This window comes from Pelobates fuscus, chromosome 13 (assembly GCF_036172605.1).
Source record: "Pelobates fuscus isolate aPelFus1 chromosome 13, aPelFus1.pri, whole genome shotgun sequence".
In the NCBI taxonomy this organism is placed as follows: Eukaryota; Metazoa; Chordata; class Amphibia; order Anura; family Pelobatidae; genus Pelobates; species Pelobates fuscus.
In genome coordinates, this window is record NC_086329.1 from 9,904,560 (window position 1) to 9,921,665 (window position 17,106).

General features: G+C 40.5%; 1 protein-coding gene across 1 annotated transcript in view; it reads left to right on the top strand.

The window, feature by feature from the left end:
- KIAA0586 (KIAA0586 ortholog) overlaps positions 1–17,106 on the top strand; it is a 75,413-nt gene that overhangs the window by 13,332 nt on the left and 44,975 nt on the right. The window contains exons 11-18 of the mRNA XM_063440195.1: positions 170–272; positions 3,821–3,959; positions 4,493–4,531; positions 5,278–5,504; positions 6,451–6,523; positions 9,859–10,119; positions 14,793–14,961; positions 16,224–16,415. Of these exons, the coding sequence (XP_063296265.1) occupies positions 170–272; positions 3,821–3,959; positions 4,493–4,531; positions 5,278–5,504; positions 6,451–6,523; positions 9,859–10,119; positions 14,793–14,961; positions 16,224–16,415 (1,203 nt within the window). The remainder of the gene's footprint in view (positions 1–169; positions 273–3,820; positions 3,960–4,492; positions 4,532–5,277; positions 5,505–6,450; positions 6,524–9,858; positions 10,120–14,792; positions 14,962–16,223; positions 16,416–17,106) is intronic.

The window sequence follows — 17,106 nt, forward strand, 5'->3', positions numbered from 1 at the left end:
ATGTGGATGTTTTATCTGCCTTATAGGTCTGATCAGTGTATGATTTATTGCCTTTAGGATGGGGAGTCTTTGTTCAGTTGATCATGTTTTTTTTATTATTTCTGTATTTGGACAGTGCTATATTTGAGCTCTGATCCAGCTGTGTTGATGTAATATGTTTGTATCACAGGGAAAGTGAACTCTCTGCGGCAGCACGACGACAGATCTTCCTCCTATACAGCAATCGACAAAAAAGACACTTCTTTAAAGTACCCCCGCCATGGGAATAACAGGTAAACCCAGTTATAGTCCTCATATTTCACGTATATTATGTGTTTATTGAATGTTTGTGTTTTCTTTTTGCTTTTTGTTTGAAATCTCTAAATACTTTTTGTTCAATAATTTTGGCTGCGCTTCAATCATCCAGAGTTAAAAATTTGTTATGGAAACTGGCTAGTGGGGTGCTGGCCTAGGGGAGTGGGAGTCAGATTGTCTTATCTTACACTTTCTGATTTTTGGAGGCCTCAGGATGAGTTAAGGACTGAGTCCATCTGCAAAGAGCTAGCATGGCTCCCTCATGGCCAGTGCTGTAATGATGCATGATATCAATCATAAAAATATAGGCTAAAATGACATAAAAACTGTGGAGGGAGAGTGACAAGTGCTGGAAGAAGAGTGGATTTGGACATTGGAAAGGAGTGGGCACGTTGCAGAGGATTGAACGGAACTGATAGAGAGAGGTTTCAATGAACGAAATGAAAAGATACAATAGATTCGTATTTATTCTGTAACCACATTATTGTGAACACCAGAAGCAGAGCAGTCATAAAAAGGGCCTTGGTGAATGTCAAACATTTAAAAAGGACTTGACTGCTTACTTTGGGACAGGGGTTTTCTGGCACCATAACCACTATAACGCATTGTAGTTAGAGAGCATCTTTAATCTGATAGCTGAGGACACTAATTGGTTCTTTTTTGGTTTTTATGCCAAATACAGGGAAAGGTGGTTACATTTATTTTTTATGTATTATTGACCTGCTCACAAACTATTCTTAGAGGGAACACTTCTGAGAGATTACTGGTATAACACTCATAATAATATAATTAAAGGGAACACGAACACTGCCTTGGAGATTATAAGATTAACTTTAAGTATAATGATAGCAGACAGTCTCATTAGAACCACTTTAACTGAACAGACTGGCATGATATGCTTAAATTCATGCGCTCATTATTTCCTTACTTGACTATTGCAACTCACTACTCATTGGCCAATCCTGGCATTTCCCCTCTTCAGTTTGTGCCAAATGCTGTTACCAGGCTCACGTTCCTGACTGAACACTACTCCCACACCTCAGCCCTTTGTCAATCATTACATCGACTTCCTGTCCCCTTCTGGATCCAATTCAAACTGCTAACACTAACCTACAAAGCACTCGCTAACTCCACTCCTCACTTCAATGCCTCTTTCCTCAACAAATACATCCTTAACTCTGCAAGCGACCTCCCAACATCTGCTCGTCGCCGCACTGCCAACTGCCATTTGCAGGATTTTCCAAGGGCTTTCCCGTTCCTTTGGAATTCGCTACCCAGTGCCATCAGATTCTCTTCTAGCCTTCGGTGCTTTAAGAAGTCACGGATAACACACCTCAGTAGGAAAGCTTACCGTCTTCCTGGGTGACTTGCGTTTCTCTGCCATTATCAGTTCCCTAGCCTCCATAGCCCAGCTCACTCTTTCCTGCTACTTTCACCAGTTTATTTCAACAAGACATCTTATCCATCATTCCAGCCCCCATTGACATGCTGTGATTTCTCTGTGCCTTTACCCCTTCCTCATAGACTGTAAGCTCGTTAGAGCACTGCCTTCTCTGCCTCTTGTTTCTGTTATATTGTGTATGTCAATTACTTGCCAAATCTCCTTAATTTATAATTGTAAATCACTGCAGAATCTATTGGCTAATATTAATAATAATGATTCATTGGTGCTATTATTATGGTTATTTTATTATCAACCCATTTAAATTAAAACTGTCCTAAGATTACTAATACATCTAACCACACAATGTAAGTTCAGCTGTAATTACCACTTGAAATCTAGCATTTTGTTTTGGATAGAGTTGTCCATCTTGAAGTTCCATTTCAGTTTTCTAACCATCAGCAATGTACTGATTACAATGAAAAATTAAGGTCTCCATGGCTTCAGATGTTTGAAAATGAGTCATTTGGTGCGTTAAAATGGACGCTCCCTCACCTTGGGAAGCAGTGATTGATGGCTGGAAACCAGATACTTCTCCACCCTTCATATTGAAATCATATGAGCTCCTGATCAGATAAAATGAATGAATATTCTATTATATTACGAGCAAAACACACAATTTCAGATTGAATGACTAGCTGCAACCACAGCACATCATATTCAACTTGAAATCTCTCCTAACTGAACAGAATTTCTTATATCAGTCTTTTTCCTTCTGAAGCTCTGTAGGATTGTTTATCCTCATTGATTGGTCCTGTGGGTGCGTGAGGCTGTTCAGTAATTAAATTTGCTTGGAGCACTATGTACATTATATTTTGCATGCTGGGTCATATCAAGTTCAATTTAGTTTTTGAGTCTCGTCCAAGTAACTGTTAAGATCGTGTTCCCTTGTGATAATGAGTTGCATAAAGAAGGCACTTAACATATTCCTCGCAGGTTTCATTACTTTTCTGTTTGTTCATGCACATTGTGTAATGTTTGCTCTCTCCAGCTGCCTATTCATTTTGTAATGATTGATGGCATTGGCTTTTAATGTTTCCATTAAGTACAGGAGCCTTAAAATTAGGTTTTTTTATATATGACAACCTCACACGGCGGGATAAAATGCTGAAATAGACTAATCTGGCAGGTTTCTGGTAGAGAGGAGCTCCGGGGCCTAATATACAATACAGTAAGAGGCAATCTCTTTCCCCAGTGTGACGCAATATCTGGACGCTTGGGCCATTTTATATAGGGTTAGTTTGCTTTATTACCCCATTAGTCACATCCTTTATAGATTATTGTTTTAACTACACAACATAAAGAACTTGATCAAAAAATGTGTGTATGTGAGTGTATCACAGCTAGGACTTGCTGTAGTTGAATTATACCAGTCCTGGTATCCATGACGACCAATAGTACCATCAATTCTACTTGAGTGAGTAAATACAAGATTTGAGGAACTGGCCTCCGTCCAAGTCCATGAACCCAGGAGAAGCATTGATTTGTTGGCACGTTTAGTAAGTTGTCTGGGCGACTCACTTTTAATAGATTCCTTTTCTATTCTTGTTCTTCTGTCTTCCAGCTAGAATGCTCGCAGTGATAAGACGGCAACTGAGCTTCTCCTGAGTATTGAAACACAAAACATAATGTAGAAATGTTCATATCGTTCATATCACATTGTGTGGGAAGTGATAGAAGCCCCGGTGGAAAGGCTGAACGCCTGTGGGACTCGTATTCACATGATTGGGTTAGCCTTGCTTGACATGTATACATGTGCAATAACTACATGGAAAAAGAAGGCTGATTCCATCATTTCCTAAAAATGACCATCTGTTTGGGATTGTTTTCAGATATTATGTCTAGGTGTGTTTGTAGGGGGATACAGGATGATCAGCCATAAATTACAAATATCCAAGAACGTATATCATAAACCGTCTCCACTGCATCATAATTCATTTCCCGTAGGATGTGATTATCAGCTCAGCTGCATTTACCATCATCAGGGAGATTCCATTTATAAACTTACAAGTTCCTTCCATCAGCCAGCTTCAGAGCCTGCGGAAGTTACAGTAATTCCTTATTTATACTTTCTTGTTTTTACAGTTTCATCCTTGAACCAGTCACCTCTTCCAAAAGCCATTGTGGCAGCGGATATCCTACCACTGAACCTGCTTTGCGGAAAGCTAGCGAGGTTCTCTACGACCTGGGCTCATTAAAGAAGGAAATGCATGGCATTATTCAGGTAAGACGTCGCTTATGGAAGTTACGGCAGTGCATCATTGGAAATGTCAGAAGTACTTCAAATCATCATCACGGATGGATGGAGGTTACATAGTTATCATGTTTTATAAAATGGTTCATCATGTGGAACCATGTGAGTAACCAGCCAACTGGGGCTACCTTTTTAGGGGGAAATCAAGGCTGGAATGAAGCTGTTCTTTTTGTTAATGTATTTTAAAGGTAAAACACTAAAACCTATGCAAAAATGCAACCATTGTATTCTGTGTCTACATTAAACTTTACCCAGTAAATTCTGGCACTGTGCTTTCCTATATCATAGCCAAAATCGCGATTGAGGGTAATGGGATTCCTTGAAACCTGACACAAATTTCAAATTTGCTGATTTCTCTAACCTGTGAAATGTTTGCTAATTCGGGACTCTATTCGGGATAAATACTTGATTTTCATAATAGTTTGAGATGGAACTTCCATACCAGAGGGCAATTTTATGTGTTTTCTTCTAAAATTTTGCATCTTTTTTTTTTTTCTTTCTAGGAAGCCAAACAGTGGAGATCACAAGTGGATGAATTAAAGGTATATCCATTATTCCCTTTCTGAGTAAAACAGCCATTAATGCTATTTACTCTATTGTTTACTATGGACTCTCACCTTTAAAGGAATACTATAGGCAACAAAACAACTTTATCTTAATGAAGCCGTTTTCGTGTATACATCATAACCCTTAATGACTTGCACATCTGTCCTGAACACTTCCTGTAAAGGGGATCTAAAGATTATACGACCATTATTGCAAATTCTGTTTAATGTAAAATTCTGTTCAGTTTACAGAGCAGGAGAACCTTCTAAAGCAAGTTCACATCTGATTGAAAGGGAGGTATGACGAGGGCTGCATAAAAAGTGATTTAAATCCTAAATGGCAAAGAATTGAGCTGTGAGACTGGAGGGGCCTGATCTATGCACCATAACCGCTTCATTAAGCTAAAGTTGTTATAATGTTCTTATTGTCCCTTTAATCAATGAATTCTCGTGGAAGCTGCTGTCCCTTGCACCCAGGGTAGCCCTGGGCAATAATAGTTTAACTTCTAAAATGTTAGAAAGATATGAGATAATCTGGAAGTGTAGGTGCAAAGACAGAAAATTATTTACAATGTGCTTGGTGGGTATGCAATTCTCCTAAACAACAAATAATGTACATAATTCAACTCTATGGAACTATTTTTTTTTTTTCTAGCCTGTAAATATCTATATTTCTATTTTCTACGTTTAAAGTACTTTAATTGTACTGTTACATCTAGCTTTATTTGTTCATTGATCTTTAGCCCACAGCTAGGCCCAGCACGCCATGTCTCTTCAGTGCCGTAGAGAAGCCCCAGTCTTGTTTGCTGAAGACGGCCAATCCTCCCAAGTCCAAGTTTGAAGATGCCGAGCGCATCTTAAAGGATGTGCGGTATAGTAAGAAGGTCCTTGAAGACAATTTGGAAGCTATAATCCGAGCTAAAGATGGAGCTGCCGTGTACTCCTTGATCTCTGCTCTCACTACAGACAGGTAGGTAGTGTTTATTGCAGAAGCCACAGCATTCTCTTAAAGGACCACTATAGGCACCCAGACCACTTCAGCTCAATGAAGTGGTCCGGGTTCCAGGTCCATCTAGGGTTAACCCTGCAGCTGTAAACATAGCAGTTTCAGAGAAACTGCTATGTTTACAAATGGGTTAATCCAGCCTCTAGTGGCTGTCTCATTGACAGCCGCTAGAGACGCTTCTCATTTGATTTTCACAATGAGAAGATGCCAGAGTCCATAGGAAAGCTTTGAGAAATGCTTTCCTATGGACTGACTGAATGCGCGCGCGGCTCTTGCCGCGCATGCGCATTCAGCCGATGACGTCGGAAGAAGGAGAAGAGTCCCCAGCGCCGAGGGAGCCGGCGCTGGATAAAGGTAAGTGTTCAACCCCTTCCTCCCACTTCAGCTTGGCGGGAGGGGGGCCATGAGGGTGGGGCGGGACCTATTAACACTATAGTGCCAGGAAAACAAGTTTGTTTTCCTGGCACTATAGTGGTCCTTTAAATACTTGTTCAATTGGATTCTATCATTGGGAACCCCTCTGAGGAGTCACTAAGATTCAGCCACGTGTTTCATAGACCTATTACTATTATATAGGAAGCTTGAAATGAACGACACCTGTTACATAGATTGATTAATTAATCTCAGAATTTTTGCTAATTAAATCCAAATGGAATAACTTAGGTGAAAAAAGCTGATTTCAGCCATCATCGCAACTTGGCAACTTTTGCCTCTGTTTTGCCATTTGGATCGAATTTGTGAAACTCTTAGTTTAGTGAATAATCCTCACAGCAATCTTCCAGGTTGGTTTTTGTATTGTCCCCAGATTGCATTAGATCAGTAATAAGATTCCATTACTAACGTCCATGTGTAGATTGCTGGTTACATGCTCTCATTGTTAAAGGTTAATATTAACATTATGTTCTTTCAGTAATGGCGCCGAGAAAATTCGCATTCAGAAAGATGTGGATTTGTGGATTTCTAAAATGAACTCTGAGATTCAGGTACGTTAATGGTAAACTTTATGCTCCTCGACAAAAAATGCAGGAACCTTTAAAAACTGACAGAGGGTGGTATAAATTGAGTTTAAATACATGAATTGTTTGTAATTAATCTCCCTGGCTTACAGCTTGCATATAGCTTAAAAATGGGGCAACCAACTGTTAGAAAAGAAAATGGGAAACTCGAAAAAGTAAGGAGATTGAGGAATGCTACATTCTAATCCATTGCACTGCCTAAAGGGACAGTCTAGATGGGATGAAAACAGTCATTCACTACGAAGTGGTTTGCAGAAAAACCTAACCAAACCAGGAAGTCACAAGACCTGTTTGATTGACAGTTGGAGTAACCAGGTTAATTTACAAAAGTGTCAATTTCTACTGAAATCACAACTTTTTGCAAAATGAAAAAAATAGGACACACTCTTCACATCTAAAGCAATCCAGCAAGCTAAAGTGCTTTAGGAGTCTGGAGGGTCCCTTTAATATTCATTACATAAATGAAAAGATGACTATATGAAAATTAGGGACATTATAGTCACCAGAACAACTGCAACTTATTATAGTTTTTCTGGTGAGTATAAAGAGTCCTTGCAGGCACTTGCATGTAAATCCAATGCTTGCCCCTGTGGGAAAGCACTGGATTGGCTAAAAATCTGTAATTCTGTAGTCAGGCATACAGGTTTGTGTTCCTGACCCTATAGTGTTCCTTTAAAATAAAAATCTGATAAACACAAGAAATATACTTTTATAAAGTTCTGTATAATGGTCATAGCATGGTGGTGTCTGCATGCTTTTAGTATTAGGACAATGTGATAGTACTTTTCAAAAGACTAAAACCTCCCCAACAATCTCTTGCTGTTAATTTGCTTTTTATTGCAATCACACATCTTCGGTTTATTTTAGATTTATTGTTTTCCAAAAGAAGATATAGAAAAATAATCAGATTATTATTAAATTCTAGTAATGGAACTGGATCAGCACTTAGCCATTTGGCTCTATCCTGTCTGATGGATGGGGGTCACTACGGTGACTGTATGATTAAGGGGGATTTCAAACCAGGCACAGCCAGGGCACACATTGCTAATGAAGAGAAGAAAGAGAAACACTGCTTCATTTCTCGTCTTCTCTGTTTGCTCTCTCTATGCTGACTGCCAGGTGTAAAGGGCGGAGCTTATAACAATGATTGACAGGGAGCTAAGATGGAGGTGGCTCTCTCTATACTGACTGCCAGGTGTAAAGGGCGGAACTTATAACAATGATTGACAGGGAGCTAAGATGGAGGTGGCTCTCTCTATACTGACTGCCAGGTGTAAAGGGCGGAGCTTATAACAATGATTGACAGGGAGCTAAGATGGAGGTGGCTCTCTCTATACTGACTGCCAGGTGTAAAGGGTGGAGCTTATAACAATGATTGACAGGGAGCTAAGATGGAGGTGGCTCTCTCTATACTGACTGCCAGGTGTAAAGGGCGGAGCTTATAACAATGATTGACAGGGAGCTAAGATGGAGGTGGCTCTCTCTATACTGACTGCCAGGTGTAAAGGGTGGAGCTTATAACAATGATTGACAGGGAGCTAAGATGGAGGTGGCTCTCTCTATACTGACTGCCAGGTGTAAAGGGCGGAGCTTATAACAATGATTGACAGGGAGCTACGATGGAGGTGGCTCTCTCTATACTGACTGCCAGGTGTAAAGGGCGGAGCTTATAACAATGATTGACAGGGAGCTAAGATGGAGGTGGCTCTCTCTATACTGACTGCCAGGTGTAAAGGGCGGAGCTTATAACAATGATTGACAGGGAGCTAAGATGGAGGTGGCTCTCTCTATACTGACTGCCAGGTACAAAGGGCGGAGCTTATAACAATGATTGACAGTGAGCTAAGATGGAGGTGGCTCTCTCTATACTGACTGCCAGGTGTAAAGGGCGGAGCTTATAACAATGATTGACAGTGAGCTAAGATGGAGGTGGCTCTCTCTATACTGACTGCCAGGTGTAAGGGGCGGAGCTTATAACAATGATTGACAGGGAGCTAAGATGGAGGTGGCTCTCTCTATACTGACTGCCAGGTGTAAAGGGCGGAGCTTATAACAATGACTGACAGGGAGCTAAGATGGAGGTGGCTCTCTCTATACTGACTGCCAGGTGTAATGGGCGGAGCTTATAACAATGACTGACAGGGAGCTAAGATGGCGGTGGCTCTCTCTATACTGACTGCCAGGTGTAAGGGGCGGAGCTTATAACAATGATTGACAGGGAGCTAAGATGGAGGTGGCTCTCTCTATACTGACTGCCAGGTGTAATGGGCGGGGCTTATAACAATGATTGACAGTGAGCTAAGATGGAGGTGGCTCTCTCTATACTGACTGCCAGGTGTAAGGGGCGGAGCTTATAACAATGATTGACAGGGAGCTAAGATGGAGGTGGATCTCTCTATACTGACTGCCAGGTGTAAAGGGCGGAGCTTATAACAATGATTGACAGGGAGCTAAGATGGAGGTGGCTCTCTCTATACTGACTGCCAGGTGTAAAGGGCGGAGCTTATAACAATGATTGACAGTGAGCTAAGATGGAGGTGGCTCTCTCTATACTGACTGCCAGGTGTAAGGGGCGGAGCTTATAACAATGACTGACAGGGAGCTAAGATGGCGGTGGCTCTCTCTATACTGACTGCCAGGTGTAAGGGGCGGAGCTTATAACAATGATTGACAGGGAGCTAAGATGGAGGTGGCTCTCTCTATACTGACTGCCAGGTGTAAAGGGCGGAGCTTATAACAATGACTGACAGGGAGCTAAGATGGAGGTGGCTCTCTCTATACTGACTGCCAGGTGTAAAAGGGGCGGAGCTTATAACAATGATTGACAGTGAGCTAAGATGGAGGTGGCTCTCTCTATACTGACTGCCAGGTGTAAGGGGCGGAGCTTATAACAATGATTGACAGGGAGCTAAGATGGAGGCGCCCAGTTGCAGGATAAACGGGTGTGGAATTTTATATTAATTTTCTTTCCACATCTTACAAATACATATTTGTTGAATATACTGAAAAATAAACATAATATTAAAAATAATTAGAAGTAACAATTCCCCTTTAAGTGTAAAATGTAAGGAAAGCAAATCTTTCACAATTGATTGCAACTCCTCGATATTCATTCAGAATTGAGAAGAGAATTGCTACTTTGAGGCTAAAATCTAGAAACCTTCTCCAATTACGCTGTTTCTCAAGTATGGCGCAGAGTGTGTGTAGTAAGAACAACAGTTTATCTCTCAATTAAAAAGTCTTTGGCAATAACTGTGTCGATTTTATTCTTAACATATTGTACAATATTGATCATTTCACAGGATGAATTAACAACGAAGGACTCTGGGAAGAAGTTGGCAGATCACAGAGTTCATGAGATGGCTCAGAGAAGAAAAGTAGGGAGTGCGAGTGACTTGAAGAACATCAAAGGTCCAGGAAAAACTTCATCAAAGACTATAAAGCCTTCAGCTGAAGCCCCAGCCAAGTCTCAACACAAGCTAAGTGGGGAGAGGTTCCCAGGACAGCATCGCAAGAATGATGTGCTTTCCCAAGTCTTGCTGAAGAAAGATGGAAGGTCAAAGGTTAGCTCCTGTGAGGCTTAATGATTGAAGTGTTTTTATTTTTACAAATGGTGCTTCTCTTCTAACCAATGTTTTCTCTCACAATATCAAGGCCTGCTAAACACAATGCTTCTTTGATGGTAAATGCAGTCTCCTTGATTTAAAAAAAAAATACAATATATATATAATCACACCGAGGGGTTTTTAAGCCTCTTGTAGAGCCATAGTTAGACACTCTTACTCCAGTAAAAGGCATTTGAGGCTCTGACAAACTGTACTATAACGATTTATGTTTTGTATATTTTTGTTTTCAGCGCATAGAGCTACAAGTACATATTTCTTCAACTTCTATTGTATTTCTTACAAATAATACAGGAAAAAAGGGAATTGGGGGCACATCCGGAACATGCATTTTTTAAAATAATTTTTGCAATATGCAGATTAAGGAAGAGCAAACACATAGTTTAACATTTCATAAGGCTACTTAAAATCCCCTATCTCGGCAAACAAATATGGGGATTAAGTTCCACCATATAGGCGTATTGTGTTAAGCCCACCAGTATTTCACAGCACCCCAATATCGGTGGGTCCTACACTAATTCCAACATGGGAGATACCGTATATACTCGAGTATAAGCAGAGTTTTTCAGCACATTTTTTGTGCTGAAAACCCCCAACTCGGCTTATACTCGAGTCAGAGTCTGTATTATGGCAATTTACATTGCCACAATACAGACTGGGGGGAGAGGGGGGCTGGCAGAGCTGTACTTACCTGTCCTGCAGCTCCTGTCAGCTCTCTCCTCCTCCGCGCCGTCCGTTCAGCACCTCGGTCAGCTCCCAGTGTAAGTCTCGCGAGAGCCGCGGCTCTCGCGAGACTTACACTGTGAGCTGACAGAGGGAGCTGAACGGACGGCGCGGAGGAGGAGAGAGCTGACAGGAGCTGCAGGAAAGGTAAGTACAGCTCTGCCAGCACCCCTCTCCCCCCACTGAACTACCAATGACACTGGACCACCAGGGAAGGAGCCCCCCTCCCTGGCCAGCTAGCAAGCAGGGAGGGGGGACGAAAAAAAAAAGATAATTTAATAATATTTAAATAATAAATAATAATACAAAAAAATAAATAATATAAAAAAAATTAAAAAAAAAATAATAATTAATAATATATCAAATGCCCACCCCCACCAACACATCCACAAACACACACTGCATCACACACTCACACTTCATTCATATACACACACTGCATTCACACACACTGCATTCACACACACTGCATTCACACACACTGCATTCACACACACTGCACTCATACACACACTGCACTCACACACACACACACTGCACTCACACACACTGCACTCATACACACACACTGCATTCATTATACACACACACTGGAAATAAATATTCAATTAATATATACGCACACACACTGCACTCATACACACACACACTGCACTCACACTGCACTCATACACACTCACACTGCACTCATACACACTCACACTGCACTCATACACACACACACTGCACTCATACACACACACACTGCACTCATACACACACACACTGCACTCATACACACACACACTGCACTCATACACACACACACTGCACTCATACACACACACACTGCACTCATACACACACACACTGCACTCATACACACACACACTGCACTCATACACACACACTGCACTCATACACACACACTGCACTCATACACACGCACTGCACTCATACACACGCACTGCACTCATACGCACACTGAGCTCATACGCACACTGCACTCATACACGCACTACACTCATACACACTGCACTCATACACACACACTGCATTCATTATATACACACACTGAAAATAAATATTCAATTAATATATACGCACACACACTGCACTCATACACACACACACTGCACTCATACACACACACACACTGCACTCATACACACACTGCACACACACTGCACTCATACACACACACTGCACTCATACACACACACTGCACTCACGCACTGCACTCATACACGCACTGCACTCATGCGCACACTGCATTCATACGCACACACTGCATTCATACGCACACACTGCATTCATTATATACACACACTGTAAATAAATATTCAATTAATATAATTTTTTTAGGATCTAATTTTATTTAGAAATTTACCAGTAGCTGCTGCATTTCCCACCCTAGTCTTATACTCGAGTCAATACGTTTTCCCAGTTTTTTGGGGTAAAATTAGGGGCCTCGGCTTATATTCGGGTCGGCTTATACTCGAGTATATACGGTAAATTAAATATTGCTAGATGAACTAAAGTGTATTTAAATAATCTCTTTGTGTATTGTGAATATATATATAATGCAAAATTAATGTGATAAACACAATACAAAAGAATGCAGTGTCAAAACGAAACAATTAAATTGCACATACACACGATATGCATTGTGATATACTCACAAAGTATATCATGTATCTAGAATATACTGTTTTTTTTTTTTTTTTTTAAATATAAAATGTTACGTTTCACTTAAATATTCAATCTATCCATCTCCTCTGGCATAATTCCTTTACCTTTCAAGCATGCAACCATCACCCTGATTCTAAAAATGCCCAACCTTGACCCTAACTCTCCATCCAACTACCGGCCTGTCTCCAAGATCCTGGAAAGAGTTGTGAACACTAGTCTGACCGACTTCTTTGAATCCAACTCTCTGCTTGACCCACTTCAATCAGGATTCTGCATTGATACTCTGTCAAAACTGTCCTGGCAAGAGTGTACAATGGTTTAATTGCTGCTAAATACAGTGGTTGCTACTCTCTCCTAATTCTCCTTGACCTTTCTGCCGCTTTCCAACAACTTCTTCTCATCCTCAATCTACGAAACTACTCAATTTACTGGTTCTCCTCCTACCTCTCCCAGCACTCTTTCGTTGTTTCTATTTCTGTCTCTTCCTGTCCTCCACAATCCCTCTCTATTAGAGTGTTTCTACTCCCTTATCTGTCTCCCTCCAAGTCAATGGCGCTACCAATAGCTCTAACCTGCAGACTTGATGCGTTGGTGTTCTCTTGGACAGCAAACTCTCCTACAACCCTCAAGTCCAGTCACTTTCCAAATCTATCCACTTCTATCTAAAAAAAAATAGCTTGTATCCGCCTGATCTAAGTACTGTTGTGACCAAAGTGCCACGGTCATCTCTTGCCTTGATTATTGCAATCTGCTTCTCAGTGGTCTTACATGTTTCCTGCTGGTCTCGTTACAGTCCATACTGAATACGACGACGAGTCTTCTCTCCCATGCCTCCCCCTCTGTCAGCCCTTACACTGACTTCTCACAAGATATAGAGCTCGATTTTAAATTCTAGTGTTTGCTTACAAATCGCTGCACACTGCTGTTCCTACTTACCTATCTTCACTGATACACAACTATTGTGCAGACCCCTACGCTCTGCTGAAGATCTGCATCTAATGTCTGTTCCTCCTTGCACCTCTTACTCCCGCTTCCAAGGCAAAAAAAAAAAAGCTAAAACTGTTAATAGCTTTCCGTCTTCACACCTCGGTAATCCACCTTGCTTCCTCTCTTGCAACTGTGTCATCCAATAAACGATAAAATTCTATTTTCCACTTAGTAAGCCATTTTTTTTTTTTTTACAATTCCGTGTCCCGAGCGGACATTTGGTCCACGAAATGACAGTGGGCGTCCTCACGCTTTGCATGAGGACATCCAGCATCAGCTAAAGCCCCATAGGGAAGCATTGATTCAGTACTTTCCTATGGGGAAGTCCTAATGTGAATGCAGCACTCATTACGCATGCGCATTTGGTCCCCCGCGGGCTAAACTTCGAAAGGAGAGGAATGGAAGCACAACCTGGCCCAGCGCCTAGGGACATTGGCGCTGGAATTAGCCAAGTGACAAAATGGTTTTCAACCCTTTCATCTCACCGGGCGAAGGCTGCGCGAGGAAGGGTGCTAGCAATACAACTTTGTGTTCCTTACACTATATTTCCCCTTTAATAACATCTTTCCAACCTGGTGACACACATTTTCACCTTTCTGTAAAGGTATAACGGTCAGTGAAGATTTATGTGCGTAATTTTGCCACTGAAATCGTCCAATATTTTTAATCTATTACGCATCTCTTAATTGTATTGTCCCAGGGTACAGAACAATTACACAGCTTTATTTCAAAGATATAACTTGTAGCTCACACATCTCTGTCAAACCAGAGGCAAGTTAATGATTTCAATAACAGATTTTTTGTATTATTAATGTAGGAGAGTGAATTTAACATTTTTGTACAGGGTGTTTGGTTTTCTTTTGTTTTTTTAGTTTTGAACCTAAATTTAACCACAATCTTACAGCTGTTCAAACAGTTCTCATTTTAATTCTCCAAAAATTTAAATAAATATCAGTCGCTATATGTAAAAAAACAAACAAAATGAAAACAGGGGTTATAGATGTGACATGTTTTTTTTTTTTTGTATTGAATGTAGGAATTCTGTTTGCAGTAATTTTAACATGTTGTCCTACTTATCAGTCATGAATTTTTCTTTAATGTTAAGTGTACATTTTGAAGATGTTTCAATTTGTGAGATTTGTTTTGATCTTTACACCTCAAACTAAATCCATGTTCTTTGCAGACATATCTGAAGGATACATTAGAAGCTAATTTATGTCTTGATTACATAGGAATCTAATGAGTCTGCTCTACTGAATGAAGACGCTTTAGACCAAATTTATGGGAAGCCTCGTTACCAAGGGCACCGCAGCACTTTGAAGAAGGGACCTTACCTTCGTTTCACCTCCCCTTCCCCCAAATCCAAACCCCAAAGGCCTAAAGTTGTGGAGACTGTACGAGGTTAGTGCATTTTATGTAATTATCAGCTTACTGTTTTATTAGCGTATTATTTTTCGCTTGGTAGGAGAAACTCATTAACACATATATAAAACCAAGAAAGGTATTCCATGGAAGGTCAAATTTGGAATTAGTTTTATTTTAATGAAGTTTGCTTATTTAATGGAATTTAAGTTGTTGTTTTTTTTTTTTTTAAAACTCTTGCCTAACTTGTCTGCTGCTGCAGTTTCACACAGACATATCACAGCAGTTAGGCAAGTTAGGTAACCTCAGTAGGTCAGTTTCATGACACTAAATGTGGGTCACAGACACACAGTGTCTGGCAAGTAAAACGCAGGTTAAATTAAACTCTTGTGAAATATGCGTGTTACCAGGCCTTAGAGTGACTGGATTTAACGTAAATATAGAATGATCAGAGACAAGTCAAGGTCAGGGATACAGAATGAGACAAGTACGAGAACACAGGTCCATAGGTCAAGGATTACTGAAAGAATAGTCCATAGCAAGCCATGGTCAGAATAACCAAATAGAGTTTCACGAAAAACGCACATTCGGATAACCAGTAAATGGAATCCAGAACAGGGCATAGAAGAAAATCTATCAACTGGCTGCAACTGGCTCCGCCTCCATGACTTAGATCATCAGTCTGGATGATCTCAGCAAATACAATGCTTTCCCATAGGACAGCATTGGGAAGCTATTGCACATGTGCAGCAAAACACGGCCATGCACCAATCAGCACCTCTTTTTTATAGAGATGTAATTAATCAATGTATCTCAATGGGGAGCGTAGAGACTCTGAACGTAGAAAACACCTCTAGTGGCCATCAATGTGAATGCCACTAGCCAGTAATGTAAACATTTTCTCTGAAGTTACAGCGTTTACAGTGATAAGCCTGCAATGACAGGCTATAGACACCACACCAGAACCACTACATTAAACTGTATTCTATACATTAAGCTGTATTCTATACATTAAGCTATATACTGTACATTAAGCTGTATACTATACTTTAAGCTGTAGCGGTTCTGATGACTATAGTGTCCATCTAGTTTTATTAAATGTCATAAACTTTTAAAAAATGAGAAGTGACAATTTTATGACATTTGTCCTTTAATCCAGCTGTGTAATTTCTGTTTTTCTTCTTTTCATTGTTACACTCGCACAGCATCCATCAGACTATGTCTTCATAAATCCAAACTCTGGCTTTATCTCATTCGTTTTATGTTTAGTAATGTGAATTTTACATTACGTTGCTTTCCAGGCGTTAAACAGAAGTCAGCAAAGGTTCAGACTGGCTTTGATGAATATGCGACATCCATCATAAAGTCAAGAATACGTGATCTGCACGCACCAAGCAAGTATGAGCCACAATACCTGTTTAATCCCAAAAGGGAGGCTGTGGATGTGAATACTGCACGTGAAGGACATCTCATCCCCATGGCTATTCCACTAGGTATGTGCACTGGCTGCATGATTTGTGAAACCGGCCTTTTTATATGGCAAAGATTCTCAAAATCCATCAGCATGGCCAAAGATTTCACTCATGTAAGCAAATATTCCGATATTCCAGAACTGCTTTCTGATCCTCCAAAAGGATTAGAATTCTTTCCTGTATTACGTCAAGGCTCTAAACACATGCCTTTTTCAAGAGATCACCATTTCTTTGTTCTGCTACTTTTATTAATACATTATTGAGACTCCTGCGTAACTGCTGCATCTGCTGCTCCGAAATTGGGGTTCCAGCCACTAGATGTCGCTATAGTCACTCTCCTTTTTTTCTTGTTCAACTGGTTTGTTCAAATGTCACCTCGTTTGACTCTGTTATGAGATCTGGTCCTGCATGTAAAGCCCTTCAAGTAGTAACTTAACCACAGACAGTATATGTAGAATGAAGAAATAAAGTTTCATTTCAATGATTGGACACATTTAGGGGTTGACTATACAGTGGTCTTCCACATAGCCCATCTCTTTCATCAATATGTCCATTATCTGAAATGACTCAGACTGGCAGTAAGCTAATTCTCTATTCAAGGGGGGATTTCTTACTAAGCAGTTACACGCTTGTCCCAGAGCCTTTAATAAATCACCAAATAAGTCAATTAAGCTGATCTGAATTTCATCTATTCTCTTTATTTGCATTATAT